Genomic DNA, 22826 nt, shown 5'->3' with positions numbered 1-22826 from the left:
AAATCCATAATTTCCAGTAGTAATTCCCATGCATATATACGCTGATATAACCCATGCTAATTGCTAGAAATGGATTGCAGAAGGAGATGGAAGTAGTAGCAGTAACTCAAATAAGTGGAAATGGATTGTTATATCCCTTGTAATAACAATAGCCACCATAGTCATAGTCCTGCTGGGCTTGCTTCAGTTGCGCTGGAGACATGACAATAAAACATTTTATATTGATTAAAGCCAACATGCTTTAAAAACATTTATAAAGATCTTAAAGCTAACAATATATTACTCGACGAAAATATGAACCCAAAGATTTCAGACTTTGGTATAACTAAGATTCTAAGGCAAAATGCCGTAGAAGCAAAAGAAATGAAGTTTGGTGGAACACGGTCGGTGGGAAGAAGTTGACTTCATTCATTTTCTCTTATGATTTTTTTAAAAAAAGTTTTTCAAATCTTCCTTCCAAATCCATAAACTATACATATTCTCGAATATAAAACAATGGTTACATGGCCCCCCGAGTACATAAAGAAAGGATTTTTTTTTCACGAATCGCAGCAGACAGATTTCAAGAAGACGAATCAAATAAGTTTACAGTGAATGAACTCTCTATTTCAGCTATGGAGGCAAGGTTCTTAGTGCAGTATAAATTTACATATTTTTCTGAGGACAAAAGCTACTTAAAAGCCTCTTCAAATTCTACTTTTCTAATTTTAAAGATGAAGCAAGTTTCAAATTTTAATGAGTACTCCTTTGAAATTAATTTTACATTCGCTCATTATTAATTTTGAACGTATAATATAAATCAAGTTCATCATCTCAATTAAGATAATCCGAATCCAATTAGGCTCAACTTAAATAAGAAATAACCCAACTCAAGTTAATATTTCAAAATAACCACTTGAAATGTAAATTTTCGAAGCGTTAATTGCTAGTATTTGATTGCAGAAGAAAACGACAGTAACTTAAAGAAGTGGGTATGGATTCTTATATGGATATGGAGGTATAAGAGAAGTATATTGATATTCATGAACTCAACAATGGTGAGAATAGCAATCTCAAAGTTTTTAGCTATGCTTGGGTCTATACTATTTGTGGTGTATGTTTCATATGTTATTGGAATATGGCAGGTGTTGGAGGGTAACTGAAATGTCAACTCACCATGCACCTAAGTAGGTAATCGGTAGAAATGAATGATAACATGCGATCAAGTGAAGTTGCATACATTTGGTGTGTTCAATGACCTAATTGCATTTTTTTTTTTGGAATAAAGGTCAAATAGGTCATTCAACGGCACTCAATAATGCAATTAGGCCACCGAACTTTAAAAAGCTACAATTGGGCCCTGAACTAACCAATTATATTCAATTAGTCAAATTTGTAGGTTTGATAATTAGCAAGTCACCTCTAATTTAAAATATTTTTTAAAAATTATTATTTAAAATAATTATTTATTTATTTATTTTTTTTAAAAAAAAGATACCGTCTCCGGCCATAGAGACGGAGATAACTTCTTCGTCTCCATGGCCGTAGACGAAGAAACTCTTCGTCTCCATGGCCGGAGACGAAGAGTCTCTTCGTCTCCGGGCATGGAGACATCTCCATGGCGGGAGACAAAGAGGGTCTCTTCGTCTTCGGCAGAGGCGATCTGTTTTTTTTTTTTTTTTTTTTTTTCTTAACTTTAAATAATTATTTTAAATAATAATTTTTTTAAAAAAATTTTTTTTGATAAGGGGTGACCTACTAACAACTTGAAAAACTTACAAATAAGACTAATTGCATAAAATTGGTTGGTTCAGGGATTTAATTGTAGTTTTTTTAAGTTCAGTGGCCTAATTGCATTGTTGTGTGCAGTTTAGTGGCCTAATTACATTTCTTCTTTTTTCGTTCAATGATCTAATTGCACTTTTCATTACATTTCATGACCAATTTCAACGTTATTCCTAATTTTTATTGCCTTAGTCTAATAAAATGTGAACAATAATACAGTTGTCATTTTCCTTATCTAAACCATAAAATATTGTAAAAAATAAAAAATAAAAAAATTACCAAATTTCACGTGCACCACACTTAGCACACAAAATTAGACGTTGATTGGTTTTTAAAGCCCAATCCCAGAAAAAACCAAATATACGAAACAGCCATGAAAGGTGACGAAATTAAACTTAGTTTGAAACACAGTTTAGATCTCCCAATTTCTTCAACCCCCAAGGCTAAAGCATTGGTGGATAGGATGAAGCTTCTAGCCATGGAAGTGCTGCTTTTCCTAGTGATTTTGTGTCCTGTGGCCTCAGTTGCTTCGTCGCAGACGAACAGTATGAAACAAGGTGATGTGTTGAACTCGTCGGAATCCACTTTTCTTGTGTCCGCCGACAAGGCTTTCACCTTAGGATTCTTTACAACGGAGAGGACGCAAATGAGTTACTTAGCAGTATGGTTGACCGGAAGCCTTGCGGGTAAAAGGCCGATATGGATAGGCAACAGAGAAGCGCCTCTCCCAGTAAATTCCTCTCCTAAGCTTCTCATAGATGCTTCTGGGAGATTGATACTCACGCACAACGAAAGTCAAGGCAGTCCTTACCCGGTTTCATCGAAGCGAACTAGCCGGAATGTGTCAGCCACTTTACAGGATTCCGGCGAGTTGGTACTTCGGGAGAGGAACGCCGATGGGTCATGGGGGCAGGAAGTGTGGAGTAGCTTCGAAAACCCCACGGATACCCTTTTGCTGGGGATGAAGTTGGGCGTGAACCATAGAACGGGTCGGAAATGGAGTGTCACATCATGGCTGAACGGGTATTCGGCGGCCCCGGGGGCGTTTAGTCTGGAATGGGAACCAATCAAACGGCGACTGGTTATCAAGTACCGAGGAGTGGCTCATTGGAGCAGCGGAGAGCTGAAGAATACTACACATTTCCACCACTTATTCTTCCCCAAACTCCAATTCCTCAACATTTCGACCAAAACAGAGGACTATTTCACCATTGCACCCAAACCCAACCGATCTGATCATATTCCTTATCCTCTAGTGGCTTTGAGACTGGAGCCTGAGGGCTTGGTGTACGACATCATCAACGGTAACCTCATTATTGACACCCGCAAGTGTTACGGGTACGAGAATAGAACCCAGGAATCAATTGGGTGTGAGGTTTGGGAACAACCGGCGTGCAGGGATGGTGCGCAAACGTTCGAGGGAAATTCTGGGTTCTTCTTCAACTCCACCCAATTAGGAGTCGCAGTGCCTCAAAACTACACAGCCTTGGACTCCACTGATAGCCCCAGTGACTGCAGAGAGAAATGCTGGAAGGACTGCGACTGCGTTGGCTATCTAGCCTACAGTAAAGGGTGTATGTATTGGAGGGGAACATCTTTGCAATTTCAACAAGACAACACTGGCCTATCAGCAAATGTCTATGTTATAAACCGTCCAATTAAGGGTAAGTCATGAAACAGGATGAATTCACATTCTCATGCATGGCTTTAAGTTACACTGCGGGTGAAAGCTTCCCATGCGATTGTGCACACGATTAATGTGCGTAAGTGTGTAGTGCTTAATGTGCGTGAGTTTTGTATTTAATGTGTATATGAGTCGTTTAACGTGCCTGAGGTTTGTGATTAGTGCTTAATGTGTATGAGTTTTGTACTTAAGTGCGTGAATCTTGTGCCTAAGGTGCTTAGTGCTTAATGTGTATGAGTTTTGTACTTAAGTGCGTGAGTCTTGTGCCTAAGGTACGTGAGTTGTGTGCTTAATGTACGTGAGGTTTGTGCTTAATGTGCGTGAGTGTGTAGTGTTTAATGTGCGTGAGTTTTGTATTTAATGTGTATGAGTCGATTAACGTGCGTGAGGTTTGTGCTTAATATGCGTGAGTGTGTAGTGCTTAATGTGTATGAGTTTTGTACTTAAGTGCGTGGGTCTTGTGCCTAAGGTACGTGAGTTGTGTGCTTAATGTGCGTGAGTGTGTGTTGTTGTTGAAATTTTAAAATGCATGAGTTTTGTGCTTAATGTGCATGAGTATTGTGCTTAAGGTGCGAGTCTTGTGCTTAAGGTGCGTGAGTGTTTACTTAATATGAGTTGTTAAAAGTTAAGGTATGTGTGTTGTTGTTAAAACTTAAGGTATGTGTGTTTTTGTGCTTAAGGTGTGTGAATTTTGTGTTTAAGGTGCGTGAGTTTTGTGCTTAAGGTGCGTGGGTTTGTGTTCTGAATGTATTTTGTTTGTATGTTTAATGTGCGTCTGTTGTGTACTTAAATTGCGTCAGTGTAATGTTTAATGTGAGTCAATCGCACGGGAAGCACCACCAGGACCTGATCCCTTCCCGATTGACATATATTCTCATGCATATATACGCTGGTATTACCCATGCTAATTATATTGCTAGAACTGGATTGCAGAAGGAGATAAAAATCATAAAAGTAGTAGCAGTAACTCAACGAAAAAGTGGAAAAGGATTGTTATACCATTGTAATAATAGCCACCATACTCATAATCCTGCTGGGCTTGCTTCAGTTGCGACGGAGAAGGAGAAAACAAGGTAAGTTTTCATGGATCTATTCACGTACATTTCTTGAACTGTGTGTAATGGTGTATTGTATATATGTTAGCAGAAGAAATCAGACAACAACTAAAGGATTTATTCACCTTAGAAGAATACACTGACATTCATGAACTCAGCAATGATGAATGCGTTCAGGGCAGCAATCTCAAACATTTTAGCTATGAATGGATTGTTGCTGCAACAAATAACTTCTCACCTGTCCATAAATTAGGACAAGGCGGTTTTGGAAGTGTTTATAAGGTACTCTTTGGATTCGACAATGATGGTTCTGTACTTCTATGCTACCTGCATGACTTCTTTAATTTGTTGCTTGGTTTTCATGTCTTGTTCGATGAATTGAAGTTACTTTGATATTATTAGGGAGTAACATCAGAAGGACAAGAAGTAGCTATAAAACAATTGTCAGAAAATTCAAAACAAGGGCTCGTGGAGTTCAAAAACGAGGTGGTGTTGATAGCAAAACTCCAACATACCAATCTTGTAAAGCTACTTGGTTTTTGCATTCATGGCAACCAAAGGATGCTCATCTATGAGTTTATGCCTAATAAAAGCTTAGATTTTTTCCTCTTTGGTATGCATATTTTTTTCAATTAATTACTATTCCATGTATGTGTGTGTATATATATATATCTACAATTGATGCATCTCAACTCTCTAGTTTTAAACTTAAGAATAATATTGTTTCATCAAGCCTAGATCCAAATCGAAAAGAGCATTTGCCTTGGGAGAAACGTCTCAGCATAATTGAAGGAATTGCACAAGGGCTGCTTTATCTTCACAAGTATTCAAGAGTAAGAATCATTCATCGAGATATGAAAGCTAGCAACATATTACTTGATGAGAATATGAATTCGAAAATTTCAGATTTCGGTATGGCTAAGATTCTCCAGCAAAATGAAACAAAATCAAACACAAGGAGGTTAAGTGGAACATTGTAAGTCAAAAGAAATATATTCATTTATTCTTTTGTTTCCTTTTCAAAACATAAGTTTACTTGAAATTAAACTACAAATTGAATTTAATTTCTTTCCTAACCCATTATGTATGTATACTTCAATTTAAAATAGCGGCTATATGGCCCCTGAGTATGCAATGGAAGGTATTTTCTCTACCAAGTCAGATGTCTACAGCTTTGGAGTACTAGTGTTGGAAATTATAAGCGGCAAGAAGAACAGTTACTTCCGCAGTGAGGATGGGCCATTGAATTTGGTCGAACATGTAAGCCTAATACAACGTTAAGCATTTGTTTTGGTGGTTAGTTGCAATATATTTGGTAGCAATAATCAGTGTTGTTGCAGACATGGGAGCTATGGAACAGAGATGCAGTGCTACAAATTGTTGATCCAGCATTAAACAACATATCTCTCAAGGAAGAACAGTTGCAGAGATGCATAAACCTGGGATTGCTGTGTGTAGAAGACCTCGCAGTCGACCGACCATCTATGTCCGATGTTATTTCTATGTTAACCAACGAGAATTTGGCGTTGAAAAAGCCCAAGAAACCTGCATTTGTCTCCAGATACAGTGTGGTCCATGGATTTCAAGAAGACAGGTCAGAAAAGTTCACAGTGAATCAACTCTCCATTTCAGCAATGGAGGCAAGATAGTGTTGCAATTTGAAATGAAATATTTATATTGAATGTAGTTCATAATGCCAAAATCTCACAAAGTATTCTTACTTTTCCCTTCTGATTTTACTTTTCAACATTCATCTCTTAACATGGTAATAAAACACTGTATATTATTAAATCCGTCATGCCTTAAAAACAATTGCTAGTTGATTTATATTTTATAAGTTTAAACCCCAAACTAAAAGAAATTCATATTATGCTTTTGTCCTAAAGACATGTAGTACTTTAAATTCTATATTTCAGAGTCAAAATTGGCAGGCAGATATGTACCCTGGAGTCATGGACTGGTTTATTATATTAGCCTTTGTCCACCGACCATGTCCCTTATATTTGCCATTTGAATAGGACACCACCGATATTGTGAAACCTCTATATGTTCTGAACCGTCCAGCTCAGGGCCGGATTTTAGGCTGTGTAAATTAGGCTACCGCAGAGAATTTCAAATTTTAGAGGGGAGCTCAAATTGTGATTTTGATAAAATCTCATTTATTTAGTAAAATGGGACCATAAAAATCTTAAAATTGATCCTGGTCAGCTAAGGGTAAGTTAGGAATTAAGAAGTGGATATGTCGGATTTTTATACCCACAGCAATATACCTACTCCTTCTAGGCTTGCATCTATTGTGGTGGAGGCGGAGAAAACAACGTACTCAATTTATTAAATTTACTCGTGCCTATTAGGTTGTGTACGGTAATATCATGTATAATCATCTAATTAAATACATTCTAACCGAAGAACCAAGAAAGGAGCAAGAACTTAAATATTTATTGATATTAGATGATTATATTGATATTCATGAACTCAACAACGGTGAAAATGTTAATGTTAAAGTTTTTAGTTACGAATGTATTGAAGTTACAACAAACAACTTCTCACTTAATTGCAAATTAAGACAAGCAGATTTGGAATTGTTTATAAGGTTTCACTTTCACTTTGAAAGCCAGTCTAGTCGATTGGTTTCGGAAGTGAAAACCTGTCTGGTCGACTGATTTCTAGAAGTTCCGGCTGTTGGACATTTCATATAGGTAGAGAGGTGGATAGACTATGGAGAAGGAAAAGTTGGAAAAGGACTATCCCAAAAAAAAAAAAAAAAAAAGTCATTTTCTTGAAAATGTTAGGCATTTTCATTGATCAAGACTTTGTTTTCCATTGACCTTACATTTTCCATTTTGCCAATTATAAAGAATCCAGAAAATGATTTCACGGGTTTCTAAACAAAGACTAAGTTATACTCTATCAACTTGGTTTGATTGATTAAAATTTAAAGGAATAAGGTTCAAATTGGCCACTGAACGTAACCTGAAAATGCAATTAGGCCACTGAACGAAAAAAAAGTGCAATTAGGCCACTGAACACTCCAAAAATGTGCAATTTCACCTGATAGCAGGTTACCTGCTTACATGGCAGCTGAGTTGGCATTTTTAATAAATTTTAAATAATTTTTAATAAATTTTAATAATAAATTTTTATAAAAAAATTAAAAAATATATATAAAAACAACTTTATTTTATTTTTTATTTAATTTTTTTTCAATTTTTTTTTAAAATTTATTATTAAAATTAATTATTAAAAATTATTAAAAATGCCAACTCAGCTGCCACATAAGCAGGTAACCTGCTAAAATTGATGGTAACCTGCTATCGGTGAAATTGCATACGTTTGGAGAGTTCAGTGGCCTAATTGCACGTTTTTGAAGTGTTCAGTGACCTAATTGCACTTTTTTTTTTCGTTCAGTGGCCTAATTGCATTTTCAGGTTATGTTCAGTGGCCAATTTGAACCTTATTCCAAATTTAAAAAGCACGTAGTACAATATAATTTTTATTGTCTGTCTCTATTAAAATGTGAACAGTAGTACAATTGTCATTTTGCTTCTTTTTTTTTTTTTTTGAGTACAGTTGTCATTTTCCTTATCTAAACCAATAAATATTGTAGAAAACACGTGCATTGCACTTAGCACACAAAATTAGACGCTGATTAATTGGTTTTTAAAACCCCAATCCCAGAAAAAATCCAAATATACGAAACAGCCATGAAAGGTGACGAAATTAAACTTAGCTTGAAACACAGTTTAGATCTCCCAATTTCTTCAACCCAATCCTCTCTTACGGTACATGAAAGCGGTGAAGGATGAAGCTTCTAGCCATGGAAGTGCTTCTCTTCTTACTGATCTTGTGTTGTGTGGCCTCAGTTGCTTGGTCGCAGACGGACAGGATGAAACAAGGTGATGTTTTGAACTCATCGGAATCCACTTTTCTTGTGTCCGCCAGCAAGAATTTCACCTTAGGATTCTTTACGCCGAAGAGGACCAACAGGACTTACTTAGCAATATGGTTGACCGGAAGAATTGAGGATGAAAGTCCGATATGGATAGGCAACAGAGAAGCGCCTCTCCCATCAAATTCCTCTGCTAAGCTTCTCATAGATGCTTCTGGGAGATTGATACTCACGCACAACGAAACACAAGGCAGTCCTTACCTGCTTTCATCCAAGCGAACTAGCCGGAATGTGTCAGCCACTTTACAGGATTCCGGCGAACTGGTACTCCGGGAAACGAACGCCGACGGGCAGGATGTGTGGAGTAGTTTCGACTACCCCACGGATACCCTTTTGCCGGGCATGAAGTTGGGCGTGAACCATAGAACGGGTTGGAAATGGATTCTCACATCATGGCTGAACGAGGATTCGCCGACGCCGGGGGCGTTTAGTCTGGAATGGGAACCAATCAAACGGCGAGTGGTTATCAAATACCGAGGAGTGGCTCATTGGAGCAGCGGAGAGCTGAAGAATGCGACACATTTCCAGTACTTACCCGACTACTACGACATCTTCAATGTACGATTCCTTAACATTTCCACAAAAACAGAGGACTATTTCATCCTTGCCGTCAGTGAAATACATGATAGTCTCGTGGCTTTGAGACTGGGCCCTTATGGCTTCGTGTACGACCCCATGCACAGTTATGAAATTATTGACGCCAGAGAGTGTTACGGGTACGAGAACAAAACGCAGGAATCAAAAGGGTGTGAGATTTGGCACCAACCGGCCTGCAGGGGGGTTGGGCAATGGTTCGAGTACAGATCTGGGTTCTTCTTGAACTATACCCAATTAGGAGTCCAGGAGGCTGCAGGCTACTTAGACGAAGACTCCACAGCTGCCAGCTTCAGTGACTGCAGAGAGAAATGCTGGAAGGACTGCCACTGCGTTGGCTATCAAAGCTTGGAACAAGGAGGGTGTAAATACTGGAGTGGAACATCTTTGCAATTTCAACAGGACAACACTGGCCTAACACCACCGATCTATGTTATAAACCGTCCAATTAAGGGTAAGTCTGAATGATAACTTGCTTCAAATTATTTTAAATTTAATTTTTCATGAAATTTACTGGGCGTTTGGTTGAAATGGAATTTAAATTCCCTTTCCACTTAATTCTCACATAATTTCAAAGATCACAAAATTCCCTTGTTTGGTTGAAAGGAATTGCAATTCCCCTATTTTCATTGAATTAAAATACCATGTCCCCCTTGGGATTTTAATTCCTGAAATTTTATAAAAAAAAAAACAGTGATGAGTCAAAATTACCCATTCCTTTTTTAGCCTAAAATTAATGTCTGACAATAACAATGGACATTTTGGACTTTATACTACTTATTCCCTTTCAATTCCAATGTATACCAAACATTGGAATTGAAATTCTCAGTAATTCTATTCTTGTAAACCAAACACTGGAATTTAAATTCTCATTTTATTTCCAGTAATTCATCTCCCATGGAATTACAATTGTTTTCCCATGTAATTCCCCTCTCCAACCAAACGCTCTGTTAGGGTTAATATATAAAATTTATATATTTAGAAATTATACTAAAAGAATTATTAAATACAAAAATTAAATTTAAAAATAAACAGAATTGATTTAATGAATAATAAGTAGAACATATAAAATGAGACAGAAAAAGTACTAAATTGTGTCATAGGAATGTCTTAGCAGGAATCAACTGATGGACTGGTCTAATAAAATCAAAATTTTAAGAATTAGTCCCATAAAAAATCAATCTGATGGTACGAATTGAATGAGCTAGCATGAAATATAGCGGACTAACTTAAATGACTTAAGCTTATTCTTTGTTTAGTAAGTTATGTAAAATAAATAAATTATACATATATAGTCTCATATTTAGTACTACCTCTATCCCATTTTATGTGTCTGATTCAATTAACGAGGCTTGACTTAAATTATTTTTAATTGCTTCAAAAAAAGTTATTTTTAATTCAATTTTTCATAATATTAAGTTCAGTATTAGCATACAAAATTTATATATTTAGAAACTAAACTAAAAGTACTATTAAACACATACAAAAAAAAATCAAATTCAAAATTAAGTTAACAATATTAAAGAAAATAAACAAGGAATAAAAAGTTAGTCTGACTAATGAATATTAATTAGTATTTTTTTAAAATTTGTAAATAAAATTTTAATAAATCTATTGTTTTGTTGGAACTAGATCCACCATAACTTGGGTATATAGGTACAGAACAGGATAGGAAAATAGTAACATTATTACCTAGGGCACTAGACCCAAAAAATAATACGCACAAATTTCGATATATATACTAGTCCAAAATAACAGTCCAAATAATAAATAAATAAATAATAAATATTATAACCCTAAGGAATGCAATAGAGCCCAAAAATGTGGTCCGCATAATAAATATAATATAAGTTAGGGATAAAGTACAACTAAGCCACTGAACTATTTGGGAAAAAGCAATTAAGCCACCGAACTCAAATAACCTCCAAATAAGCCATTGAACCCGGAAAAAAAGAGCAATTAACATTTTTAACAAGTTAACTCTAGGTTTTTGCTGACGGGATTGCAAAAATGTTTATTTTATTTACAATTTTTTTATTATTATAATCCACCTACATAGTAATATATTTTAAAGTAATTATAATCAAAGTAGTTTTGTCTTGTCTAGATCTAATTTATTTATTTATTATTATTTTTTAAACAAGAGATCCAGTGAAAAAATAATAATAAATAAATAAATCAAATCTCGACAAGACAAAATTATTTTGATTATAATTACTTTAAAATATAATACTATCCAAGTGGATAATAATAATAATAATAATAATAATAATAATAATAATAATAATAATAATAATAATAATAATAATAATAATAATATTTGGCAATCCAATCAGCAAAAACCTGGAGTTAACCTGTAAAAAATGTTAATTGCTCTTTTTTTCAGGGTTCAATGACTTATTTGAGGGTTATTTGAGTTCGATGGTTTAATTGTTGTTTCCCAAATAGTTCAGTGGCTTATTTGTACTTTATCCCTATAAGTTATAACACTAATAATGAAATAGAAATAACAATACGTCATCAAGAGGGAAAAGACTCATACCAATAGACCAGAAGGGGTTTTGGTGAGCAAATGGATGATTTTTAAGGGGAGGAATGGTGCCTATTTATATTATTGAAGGACTAACGGATAGTTGACAAATGGACGGCATCAGACAACCCTCATTATTGGCCAATCTGTCCCCCACTACTTTGTTTTTAGCGCACTCCATGCGTACGTAAGTGGAGCTTCGTGCCTTTAGTACTTGGTTAGTGAGAGGTTGTGTTAAAAAACCCCAATAATATCTCTTTAAATATTTTACTCCAAACTTCCTTCTTCATCCGTCGAGCTAAGACTTATCCAATAAAATGGGCCCGACAAAATAAAATTATAATTTAGTCAAAATTCAAGGTTGAAAGTTTAAATTGATTGGATGATGTATAAACTTATATTACAACCCCAATTTTTAGAGTTAGAACAAAAAATAAAAAAATCAATTAATAACCAGAATCCATAAAATCCGATAGTTCGATAATAGTGCTACCAGGAAACAAGATGAATTGACATTCCCATGCATATATACACTGATATAACCCATGCTAATTGCTAGAACTGGATTGCAGGAGACAAAAAGAAGTGGAAATGGATTGTTATACCCATTGTAATAATAGCCACCATACTCATAGTCCTGTTGGGCTTGCTTCAGTTGCGGCGGAGAAGGAGAAAACAAGGTAAGTTTTCATGGATCTATTCACGTACGTTTCTTCAACTGTGTGTAATGGTGTATTGTATATATGACCATCAAATTGAACATATATATGTTAGCAGAAGAAATCAGACAACAGCTAAAGGATTTATTCACATTAGAAGAATACACTGATATTCATGAACTCAGCAATGACGACTGCGTTCAGGGCAGCAATCTGAAACATTTTAGCTATGAATGGATTGTTGCTGCAACAAACAACTTCTCACCTGTACATAAATTAGGACAAGGCGGTTTTGGAAGTGTTTATAAGGTACTCTATATTTAGATTTGACAATGATGGTTTTATATATGCTACATGCACAACTTCTTTGTTGCTTTGCTTGGTTATCATGTGTTGTTTTGTGAATGTTACTTTGATATTATTAGGGAGTAACATTGGAAGGACAAGAAGTAGCTATAAAACAATTATCAAAAAGTTCAAAACAAGGGCTGGTGGAGTTCAAAAACGAAGTGGTGTTGATAGCAAAACTCCAACATACGAATCTTGTAAAGCTGCTTGGTTTTTGCATTCATGACAACCAAAAGATGCTCATCTATGAGTTTATGTCCAATAAAAGCTTAGATTTTTTCCTCTTCGGTAATTGTTTTATTTAGTTTAATGCATATTTTTTCAATTAATTAGTATTCCATGTGTGTGTATATATATATTCTCTACAAATGATGCATCTCAAATATCTAGTTTTAAACTTAACAATAATGTTGTTTCATAACGCCTAGATCCAAATCGAAAAGAGCTTTTGACTTGGGAGAAACGTCTCAACATAATTGAAGGGATTGCTCAAGGGCTGCTTTATCTTCACAAGTATTCAAGAGTAAGAATCATTCACCGAGATATGAAAGCTAGCAACATATTACTTGATGAGAATATGAATCCGAAAATTTCAGATTTCGGTATGGCTAAAATTCTCAAGCAAAATGAAACAAATGCAAACACAATGAGATTAAGTGGAACATTGTAAGTCAAAAGAAATATATTCATTTCTTCTTTTGATTCCTTTTAATATACAAGTTTACTTGAAACTACAAATTAAATTTTCTTCCTAACCTATACTTCAATTTAAAATAGCGGCTACATGGCCCCTGAGTATGTAAAGGAAGGTATTTTCTCTACCAAGTCAGATGTTTACAGCTTTGGAGTACTAGTGTTGGAAATTATAAGCGGCAAGAAAAACAGTAACTTCCGCAACGAGGATGGGCCATTGAATTTGGTCGAGCATGTAAGCCTAATACAACGTTTAAGCATTTGTTTCCGTAGTTAGTTGCAATATATTTGGTAGCAATAATCAGTGTTGTTGCAGACATGGGAGCTATGGAACAGAGATGCAGTGCTACAAATTGTTGATCCAGCATTAAACAACATATCTCTCAAGGAAGAACAGTTGCAGAGATGCATAAACCTGGGATTGCTGTGTGTAGAAGACCTCGCAGTCGACCGACCATCTATGTCCGATGTTATTTCTATGTTAACCAACGAGAATTTGGCGTTGAGAAAGCCCAAGAAACCTGCATTTGTCTCCAGATACAGTGTGGTCCATGGATTTCAAGAAGACAGGTCAGAAAAGTTCACAGTGAATCAACTCTCCATTTCAGCAATGGAGGCAAGATAGTGTTGCAATTTGAAATGAAATATTTCTATTGAATGTTGTCCATAATGCCAAAAACTCACAAAGTATTTTCACTTTTCCCTTCTGATTATACTTTTTAATATTAATATCTTGATATAGCAATAGAACACTTTATTCATTGACGACAAGAATATGAATCCAAAGATTTCAGACTTTGGTATGGCTAAGATTCTAAGGCAAAATGCCACAGAAGCAAAAGAAATGAAGTTTGTGAACGCGGTCAGTGGGAAGAAGTTAACTTCACTCATTTTCGAATAAATCTTGTTCTCGTGGATCCAACGTTAAACAGTATGTTTGGCAGTGAAGAACAGATGCATAAATGTCGGATTACTGTGTGTAGAAGAGTTTGCAGTCGACCGACCATCAATGTCTGATGTGATTTCCATTTTAACAAACGAGAATTTGGCTCTACCGAATCCGAAGAAACCTGCATTTGCCGACTAAGGTCACAAGGCAAAGTTTACCCAGTGCACAATCTCGGGTAGTGGCTGCAGGTTTCACTCGTCACCCAAAAAAAAAGTCGAAAAGCTCACCACAACAGCAAGGTTCTTAGTATAGCAAAATTCAGATTCATTATTTTCCTCGAACCAAAATGATTGTTTACAATTGCATCAGATCAAAGCCTAGTCTCAGATTTGATGATATGTAGTTCTTACAAAAGAAGTTCAGTTTCAGTACCAAAAGCCAAAAAGAAAGGCAATGCAACTCGGTGTTCCAGCAGCTTAAATATACGACGACACACATAACAATCATATTATTACATCAACTCGTACCTTTGAAGTAATTGGGCATCCAGGTTCCGGTTTAAGCATCTGCATCCAATACAGATTAAAAAGAAGTCGAGGTTAGAAATCTAAACCAGATTGGTATGTTTTAAGTCGATTAGTTCAGGTTCTGACTCACCATTCCGGGAGCAGTCACTTCTTGAAGAGAAAGAAGAGGGAGGCACGGGAATGGATATCGAGAGCTGTGTAGTCGAGAAAGCGTTTTGGTTTGACCCATCGTTGTCAAGGTTGGACCACGACTCTTTGGTAGTAGTAGGCCATTCGCTTAGGAAAGGTCGAATGGAATGTTGCTCCTGCTTCAAAGCCCCGGGTGAGTCGATTTCACTGCCAAAAAAGCAATGTTGCTGTCGTTGTTTTGGCATTGAAGAGTCAATTGTAAGCTCCGAGACACCCCCCAAAAACTGTGGCTCGTTTTTGGTCTTAAACATGGGATTTGAGGATACTTGGGTCGGCAATAGACCCCAGGTGCTATCGGTGCTGGAACCTATCCCCAGACTTCTCACACCCCCCGCAGAAGTTTCTTGAGAGAAATCATGTTCACCTGCATTCAGAGTCATTCCAAGGGGATACCTGTATTTTGCATTCTAAATATATAAAAACTCTATGTTCGATTATCAAATATGTAATGCAAATATGTAACAGCTTATCAAATACACGTTACTTCGGGCATTTTGCATTGACTAGCTTCTCTCGGGAAGGGGAAGGTGCTGAAGTAGCCAAACAGTGTTAAATGTATATATAGTCTATATACAAATGAAAACGCCCACATAGACACACAAACACGTTAGTTATGTTGAATTTGGAAGATAGTATGGTCTGGCGGGTGGAGAATAACACCACCCGCTAATTAGGCGGAAGCAATAATGAAGAATCAGAAATGAGAGAATGTATATAAAACTAAGATGTTATAATATATTCTATATTCTATGTTTCTAATACAGAAACACAGTACATATATATACACAAAGACATAACTGTAAATACCTATCCATAAACTAACACCTATTCATAAACAGAAACAACCCTATAGATAAACCTAACTATTTAGTTTTCGACAAGTTAGACCATGTCACATTGCACATTTCTTACCCACCAAAACCCAAAATTCCATCGCTCTTTTCTTACCTCCCCTATTGCTCTTCACACATCTTGTTATGGCCAATGGCCTTAAAAAATCCCATCTCAAACTCTCTACAAGGACTCACCGAGAATAAGCATCCACTACTCCCTATTTGGTAACAAAATATGAGTACAAGAGATGTACCGGAATTCCTTGTTCTCTATTCCATAAGAGGCGGGCTCCATCCCGAGCTTAGTTCCAGAGTTTCCATAACTGCTCCCCGTAGTAGTAACGTGTGACATAGCAGTTGACAACGACTGAGAAGTAGATTGAGATTCCACAGGCTTTCTTGAACGGTTGCGGCCTCGGTGCATGTGCCGCTCACAATACTTGGAGTCAGGATATGCATCCTTAGAGCACCTCCACTTCTTCCCGTCTGTCCTCCGGCACCTCCCGGGCTCGGGATCGAATTTCTTCCCATAATAGGAACAATAGTTCACTGGATACGCAATAAATTCAGAAAAACATAAGCTCCATAACCACAACCGTGATCCAATAAAAGCAAACAATCTCTCTATTATCAGCTTCTTCTTTTTTACTGACTCTATTACATTGTAGTATCTGTTCATCTATACTTTCTTAACCTGTCGAAGCACAAAGATATCAACACCGCCTCCACTGAGGGGCTCGATCTAAACACGAGAGACAAGTACACATTGATTGGCCCATCTACTACACGCTCTATTACTATTACTACCACGCTACTATGCATAGAGAACAGGTGTAAACCAAAACAAACATTACAATAAGATCTCAACGAAAAAGCATATAGTAAAACTTGATATCGATCCCAACCTAGAGTAACTATCATCCAAAAATCCCCAGAAAGATTGCATTTTGATCTCAATGCCCCATATACAAGTATGCTGGAAAGGCACTGTGCCACAAGCCTGCCAACAGAGAAATACTAAAACAACAAAAAGATTGCAAATTGACAGGGATAATGGTGCTAATCAAAAGAAACTGGTAAACATAAAAGTCACTTTCATAGGTCCACATGTTGGAAATAGGCAAAGGCTAGTCTTTGAAACTTAGACCTCCAGACTGAAATGCAGAAAAGCTTTTGGCCCGGCAAATCCCGCCTAGTTGGTCAGGCTATTGACTTTCGACTCCCAATCAGAGTGACCTATTGACTTTCGTGATTTGAGCCCCGATAAGCTATGGAAAACCTAATCTTGTTTAATTCATTGTGTCCTTTGTATCAAGAATACTCAATCCCCAATCCCCATAGCCCCCAGAGATAATGAGCAGTATATACAATGATACAGAGAGAGAATGAAGAACATACAGCTTTGGTGTTGGAAGAACCGGGCGGAGAGGGCTTCGAAGCTCCGGCGAATGGGGACAACGAGTTCCGGTGGCACAGGGACACCCGCCACCAGGTACTTGTATATCATAGCTTGGTGCTCCAGCTCCTGCCACTGCACCGCCGTGAACGGCGGCCGGTAACCGTACCCATACCCCTCCCCCGCCACAGAAGTCGACGGCCCACTCATTTCCCACTCTCCCCAAATCTCCACTCCACACCCAAAAAAGCTGCAAGAAAATATCTATCAAACTGAATCTGGAGAGATCAAAAATTCAAAAGTGTTCTTTTCGTGTTCGCTAGAGTTTGAAGACAGGACAGATCTTGCCATCTAGGGTTTGGGCAACCATGGAAGGAAGAGCAGATGGAAAAAAAAAAAGCTGGGAAAAGTGAAGCTAACCCCGCACAGTGAGACCGGTATTAATAGTAAGACAACTGAATATAGCAAGTGTGATTATCTATCACTTAACACCATAAAGACTCTTACTTTTTGAGTTAAACACTGATTCACTAATCACCCATACATAAAAATGATTTGTTTTATTCACATTTACATAAAACTGGGATAGATCAATCAAGAAACCAAGATTTTGTACTGTAAAGATGTTAAAGATTTTGGCTTTAATGAAAGTTAAGTATGTTGAGGTTAAGGGGAGCAGTGAGACAAGGAATGAAGGGTGGGGGAGAGAGGATGGAAATGATGGGTATTGTGGTCCAATGATGTTACAGCTCTTGTCATCCTCTCAAATGGTCATGTGAATGTATGATGACCCCCCTTCCAAAATATGCAAACTTTGTCCTTAAGGTTACAGCAATAATGAAGAGTGACAAAAGAGGATGTCTTGTTCTTTTTCTTTTGGAATTTTCTTTTTGTCTGGGGAATGGAATGGAACAGCATATCTTCAAGGATAAGCTTAGCCAACACCATCAACCCATGCACCATTTTTGCCTAGCTTTACTCCTAGCTACTCCATGGTCTTCAATGGCTTCCAATTAAATTTCTAGGGCTTTTAATTTGGGATTTTGATTTGTATTTGGACATTTATTAGTTGCCTCTCCTCTACTCCACAAAGATCTTTAAGCTCAGCTTTTTTACTTGCATCTCATCAACTTTTACTTTTTCAATAGTGAAGTTCCCTTTTTATTTTTCGATTGAAGTAAATTTCTAAGTTTATTTGTAATTATAGTAATATTTTTAAGCCAAACACACTGTGCTCAGATGGTGTGAAAGGTCATAAGATTGAGCCTCAATAGAGGCGTTGTGCACACATTAAGTTGAGAAAATATGTTTGAACAGATTCTACAATGTAATAGAATCAATTGCATTCTAAAAAAATAGAAATAGTGATATTTTTAAATTTTAGTTCTTAATTAATAATTTAACTTGATTTTGCTCTTAATTTAAATGGTTGTGTCTACTTTTGTCCTCCATTTACAATTCTATCAATTTGTTGTTATCTCTAATAATTTTGAATGTTAGTTTGATGAAGACAAAGGACGCTCTTGTTGAAGGTGTTAGGGATAGTAGCGGGTAACAAAACCGACATAGATGACAATGTGACTGAAAAAATGGTTGATGTGAAAGTAAATAGTTGTGGTGATGAGTGATGACTTAGATTGATCTGCATGTTTTCCAATTAGAGACGTCATGAGTTATATATTGTAATAGGTGATAACACAAGTTTTGTTACGGACTCAGTAGGCAGTATAAGAAGAAGAAGAACCCAAATTTAGACAAATGTAAGAGGATTATACATCAACTATAAGATAATATATACAACTAGAATACAAATTTTAGTAGTTATATATGCAAAGCACATTGTGTTCAGATAACATGTATTGACTCTCCTATATGGGAGGTCATGAGATCGAGTTTCAGTGGAGTTGGTGTTGACTCTTTGTGAACAATAGAAAATTATTATATTAAACATCTACTAAATTGTTTTACAATTTATTGACACATTTTATGCAAATTAACTTGTCTCGGCAATTTATCCTCATCAAATATTACATTAGTTTTCTCTAACTCTTAGATACAATGATCCAACTTATTAAACTGATTAAAAATAAACTAAAATTTCCCAATGTTAAAGGTCACGAATGATTGAAGAAAACATGTATTCAATTCTTCCTTCTTGATGATCAATTGTAAAAACATTTAATTAATTTTTGTAAATCAATAATTTTATCCTTTTTTTTTTTTAAATAGATACAATACTGTTCAGGTCAAGGAAATTGAAGGGGGTCCAACATGCCCCTCACTAGTGATAGGCTCTAAACATGTGGACTATGATATTTTTTTTTAATGGGTGATGCAAAGATTTAAACTCAATATTTTTCACATGAGATTGATTCTAATACTAAATTAAAAGATGTGTTTCATCTTAATTAAAGTCCAAACAGATAATCGAACTACATATTTATGTGAGTTAATTACCGAAATGGTCTCTTGATTATAGCAAAATTATCGATTTGGTCATTCTTTTTTTTTTTTTTTTTTTTTTTTTTTTACCAATTAACTCCATCAATTTTAAAATTTTTAACCAATTTGATCATTCGATTGTTTTGCTATTAGATATCCGTTAACTTGGGACCAAATTAATAACTTTATTATACTCAAGGGACCATTTCAATCATCATATGCACCATTTTTTTCAAAAAGTTAATTACTAAAATAGTCCATTGACTATAGTGAATTACCAATTTACATGCTGGAAATTATGGAATTTCCGACCACCTGAAAGTGATCTTAAATAAAGTCGAAAGTCTTGTTCCGACCACTTTTGGTATCCGAAAAAATCTTTATTGCTATTTCCAACCACTTTTTGCTTTCGACTTAATTTAAGATCACTTTCAGGTGGTCAGAAATTCTATAATTTCCAGCAGTGTTAGTCCTGCGTTAACGGATATGTAACGGCAAATAAACGGAGGACCACATTAGTTAAGATGTTTAAAGTTAAGAAACTTAATTAATTAGTTAAAAAGTAATTAAAGGTTAAATTAGTAATTTTGTTATAGTCAAAACTATTTCAATAATTAAGTCTATTTATGTTTATTATATGTTCAACAAAGGAGACTCACGTCCTATTTGCCTTTGACCCTTTGTTAGAACCTATTTATCTAGATTTTTCTAGTAGCACTTGGTCTTCAAGGTTTGAAACTTTGAATAGTGAAGCTTCATCAATACTAACCTCTCACTTCCTTAAATTAAATTGTAAACTTTTATTAATCGAAGAAACTATAAATAGAATTATATGAAAGATGTTACTCATTTGTTTATGTAAACAATTTTTATTATTGAAATGTATTTTTGAATTCCTTTATTAAAGGAATATGTATTTGATTAGTTTGTTAAAGATCGTAAATGGTATTCTATTTTTCGTGTTGGTTGGTCTTCTTGATGGTATCAGTGTGTGTGTGTGTGTATATATATATATATATATTAATGGTGAAGGTTTATTATCGAAATTGTCATAATGTTCTTGTTACAAGAGTGGTTTATCTAAAAAGAAAATCACAATTGGGGAGCTTTTCTTATTATTATTTTTTTTTTTACGAGAAAAAATTACAGTTAATTTTCGAGAGTGAGAATGCATTGATAAATTTTGCTCCTATATTCTTCTTATACCCAATAAATAAAAATCAATGAATTTTGATGGTAATGGAAGAAGCTCAATATTTTATTTTATTTTCCTTAAATGCTCTTATCATGACTCTTTTAAGCATGTTTGTTGTGAAGTTGCACTTTTTGTGGACCATGATAGTCCTTCAATGCACTAGGACCAAAAGTCTATCATGTATTTATCAATGCAACTAGTACATAGGAAGACTCTTTGACTTTCATTGTTTTTTCACCTCACTTCCTTAGAGCATCCACATTAGTTGGGAAGAATGTGGGGATAATGTAAGAGTGATTAGGAAAGAGAATGGGGGAGGGGAGAGAAAAAAAAAAAAAAAACAAAAAAACAAAATTAATGCTGTCCTGACGCACCACCGGGCGCGTGCACTACACGCGCTCGGCTTTTGCCCAGGCTGTGCGCGAAACGCGCACAGCCTTACTTCTTCTTTTATTTTTTTATTTATTTTTATTTTTTTTAATTTCTGACATTATGCCTTCATTTGTAGGACAATTATTTTTGAATTATCTCCACCCCACATTAGCTATTAACTCTAGATGGGAAGAAAGCAAACTGAAATAACTCCATATTATCCACTAGTGTGGATGCTTACCAATAGAGTGTTTTGGAACTACCTTTAAGTCATAGCCTTAGGTCTTTGTTCAATTCCATTATTTTGTTGTTTCCTAATTTTTTAAAATATAACTTTATTTGTGCAATAGAATCAACTAAGACATTTACAAAATTTAAATTCATATTTTTTTCTTTAATAAAATCAATATGTATAAAAGAAGTAATACTATTCAATTTTCCTATAAAAATTGTTCAAATATTGATTACCAAGTTACGGAGTAATATACCTCGTTTCTCCATTAAAGGTAACCCTAATTTGTTTCTCTCCCGCTTCTGATTAGGTTACCTCTCATCCATTCGCACAGCCGCCGCTTCTGCGAAGTAAGAGTATGCAGAGTCCGACCTCCCTCTTCCTCTCCTTCGTCACCGGTTACTCCCTCCTACGCTATCTCTGCCGCATACGTTGTCCACCTTCATCGTCTGCCCTCTCGGCTTCCCCTCCGTCGCCTACTCCGCCTTCTCCACCGGTTACTCATCCCCCTTCCCCACCCCTCCCTATCCATCGCCCCCGTTACAGGTCGCTACTCAATCCCTCCATCCCCCCTCCTTTTCGCACTACTGCTTCCCTTTGCTTTGGTTACTGGTTTTAATTTTTGCTTGCAGTTTCTGTGTTTTTTCCCATGATTCCCTTTCCTTGTTTACTAGTTTTTAATTTTCCTTGTTTCCCTTTATTTGTTTACTTGATTTTAATTTTGCTTGTAGTTTATGTGTATTTCCCTAATTGTTTTGACGAGTTTCTTCCTTTGGTTTATTTAGCGAGTTATTTTTTTTTATAAAGCGCGAAATGATTAAATTGGTCATGACGCATGTGAGTCTCATATGGGCGACGAAGCTGAAATGTAAAAGAGACTCTCATAAACTATGACATGCAATTTAGCCCGATCTTGTGTATGTTTGATCAGATCATTAACGACATCAAATAAGCTTTAAGTTCATCCAACGAATTCAACTTCAAATGTGTGAAACAGTCTGTGAATAAGTTTTCTATAGCATTGTTAGGGAAATTGCTTCTATGTTTGACGATAAGGAATGTTTGACTATTCCATACTTCTACTCCTGCACTTTTACTCCCTCATGTGACAATTGGTGATTAGTTATCTTCATTTTGTAGGTTCTAATGAAAATGTCCACATTAAAATTTAAAGAGAGTAAAAATTGGAAATAGAATTTGGGAGTAAAAGTACTGAAGTAGTATTTTCCTAAAAAAAAACACTATCTCTGTTAATTGCCACTTGTCACAATGACGTAGGATTCGCGTCAGCTTAGCTGTAAAATCAAGCTTTCTAATGCCCTTTTTGCGGGTCCTGTCATTGGATGTGGACACAGCTTTTAGTAACGCTTCCACTAAGAAAATAAATTTTGTATAATACCAAAAGTGCCCCTTCCCGTCCTGCCCGCGAATAAACCAAAGGCCTCTTCCCTCTCCCCGGGCAGCCCTTTCTCCGC

At 35.9% G+C, this 22826-nt stretch overlaps 4 protein-coding genes across 4 annotated transcripts; 3 read left to right on the top strand and 1 right to left on the bottom strand.

The window, feature by feature from the left end:
• The first annotated feature begins 2137 nt into the window (after positions 1-2137).
• On the top strand, positions 2138-4466 carry LOC109152719 (G-type lectin S-receptor-like serine/threonine-protein kinase At1g67520). The gene is made up of 2 exons (XM_019300370.1): positions 2138-3428; positions 4382-4466. Exons 1-2 carry the CDS (start codon positions 2138-2140, stop codon positions 4453-4455), a joined length of 1365 nt encoding a protein of 454 aa, XP_019155915.1. The 3' UTR covers positions 4456-4466.
• A 118-nt stretch (positions 4467-4584) lies between these two features.
• LOC109152718 (G-type lectin S-receptor-like serine/threonine-protein kinase CES101) lies at positions 4585-6289 on the top strand. The gene is made up of 5 exons (XM_019300369.1): positions 4585-4785; positions 4906-5116; positions 5242-5479; positions 5613-5763; positions 5844-6289. Exons 1-5 carry the CDS (start codon positions 4585-4587, stop codon positions 6150-6152), a joined length of 1110 nt encoding a protein of 369 aa, XP_019155914.1. The 3' UTR covers positions 6153-6289.
• Positions 6290-8217: 1928 nt separating this feature from the next.
• Positions 8218-13937, top strand: LOC109152838 (G-type lectin S-receptor-like serine/threonine-protein kinase At1g67520). The gene is made up of 7 exons (XM_019300499.1): positions 8218-9500; positions 12149-12256; positions 12354-12544; positions 12661-12871; positions 13012-13249; positions 13361-13511; positions 13593-13937. Exons 1-7 carry the CDS (start codon positions 8306-8308, stop codon positions 13899-13901), a joined length of 2403 nt encoding a protein of 800 aa, XP_019156044.1. The 5' UTR covers positions 8218-8305; the 3' UTR covers positions 13902-13937.
• A 531-nt stretch (positions 13938-14468) lies between these two features.
• LOC109152842 (growth-regulating factor 4-like) lies at positions 14469-17626 on the bottom strand. Its single transcript, XM_019300508.1, has 4 exons — positions 17113-17626; positions 15969-16263; positions 14823-15274; positions 14469-14731 (listed from the first exon to the last, which is right to left on the bottom strand). The coding sequence occupies exons 1-4, from the start codon at positions 17318-17320 to the stop codon at positions 14724-14726; spliced, it is 963 nt and encodes a 320-aa protein (XP_019156053.1). The 5' UTR covers positions 17321-17626; the 3' UTR covers positions 14469-14723.
• Positions 17627-22826: the final 5200 nt, after the last annotated feature.

This window comes from Ipomoea nil, unplaced genomic scaffold, assembly GCF_001879475.1.
Source record: "Ipomoea nil cultivar Tokyo-kokei standard unplaced genomic scaffold, Asagao_1.1 scaffold2480, whole genome shotgun sequence".
Classification (NCBI taxonomy): Eukaryota; Viridiplantae; Streptophyta; class Magnoliopsida; order Solanales; family Convolvulaceae; genus Ipomoea; species Ipomoea nil.
This window is presented reverse-complemented; position numbering and strand designations above follow the sequence as displayed.

Coding starts and splice junctions, on each gene's coding strand:
- LOC109152842 (XM_019300508.1), bottom strand. CDS start 17,320: ATGAGTGGGCCGTCGACTTCTGTGGCGGGGGAGGGGTATGGGTACGGT. Junction 16,264..17,112: donor GTTCTTCCAACACCAAAGCT/GTATGTTCTTCA, acceptor TTGCGTATCCAG/TGAACTATTGTTCCTATTAT. Junction 15,275..15,968: donor ATAGAGAACAAGGAATTCCG/GTACATCTCTTG, acceptor TGCAAAATACAG/GTATCCCCTTGGAATGACTC.
- LOC109152838 (XM_019300499.1), top strand. CDS start 8,306: ATGAAGCTTCTAGCCATGGAAGTGCTTCTCTTCTTACTGATCTTGTGT. Junction 9,501..12,148: donor TATAAACCGTCCAATTAAGG/GTAAGTCTGAAT, acceptor ACTGGATTGCAG/GAGACAAAAAGAAGTGGAAA. Junction 13,512..13,592: donor CATTGAATTTGGTCGAGCAT/GTAAGCCTAATA, acceptor GTGTTGTTGCAG/ACATGGGAGCTATGGAACAG.
- LOC109152718 (XM_019300369.1), top strand. CDS start 4,585: ATGTTAGCAGAAGAAATCAGACAACAACTAAAGGATTTATTCACCTTA. Junction 5,117..5,241: donor CTTAGATTTTTTCCTCTTTG/GTATGCATATTT, acceptor CATCAAGCCTAG/ATCCAAATCGAAAAGAGCAT. Junction 5,764..5,843: donor CATTGAATTTGGTCGAACAT/GTAAGCCTAATA, acceptor GTGTTGTTGCAG/ACATGGGAGCTATGGAACAG.
- LOC109152719 (XM_019300370.1), top strand. CDS start 2,138: ATGAAAGGTGACGAAATTAAACTTAGTTTGAAACACAGTTTAGATCTC. Junction 3,429..4,381: donor TATAAACCGTCCAATTAAGG/GTAAGTCATGAA, acceptor ACTGGATTGCAG/AAGGAGATAAAAATCATAAA.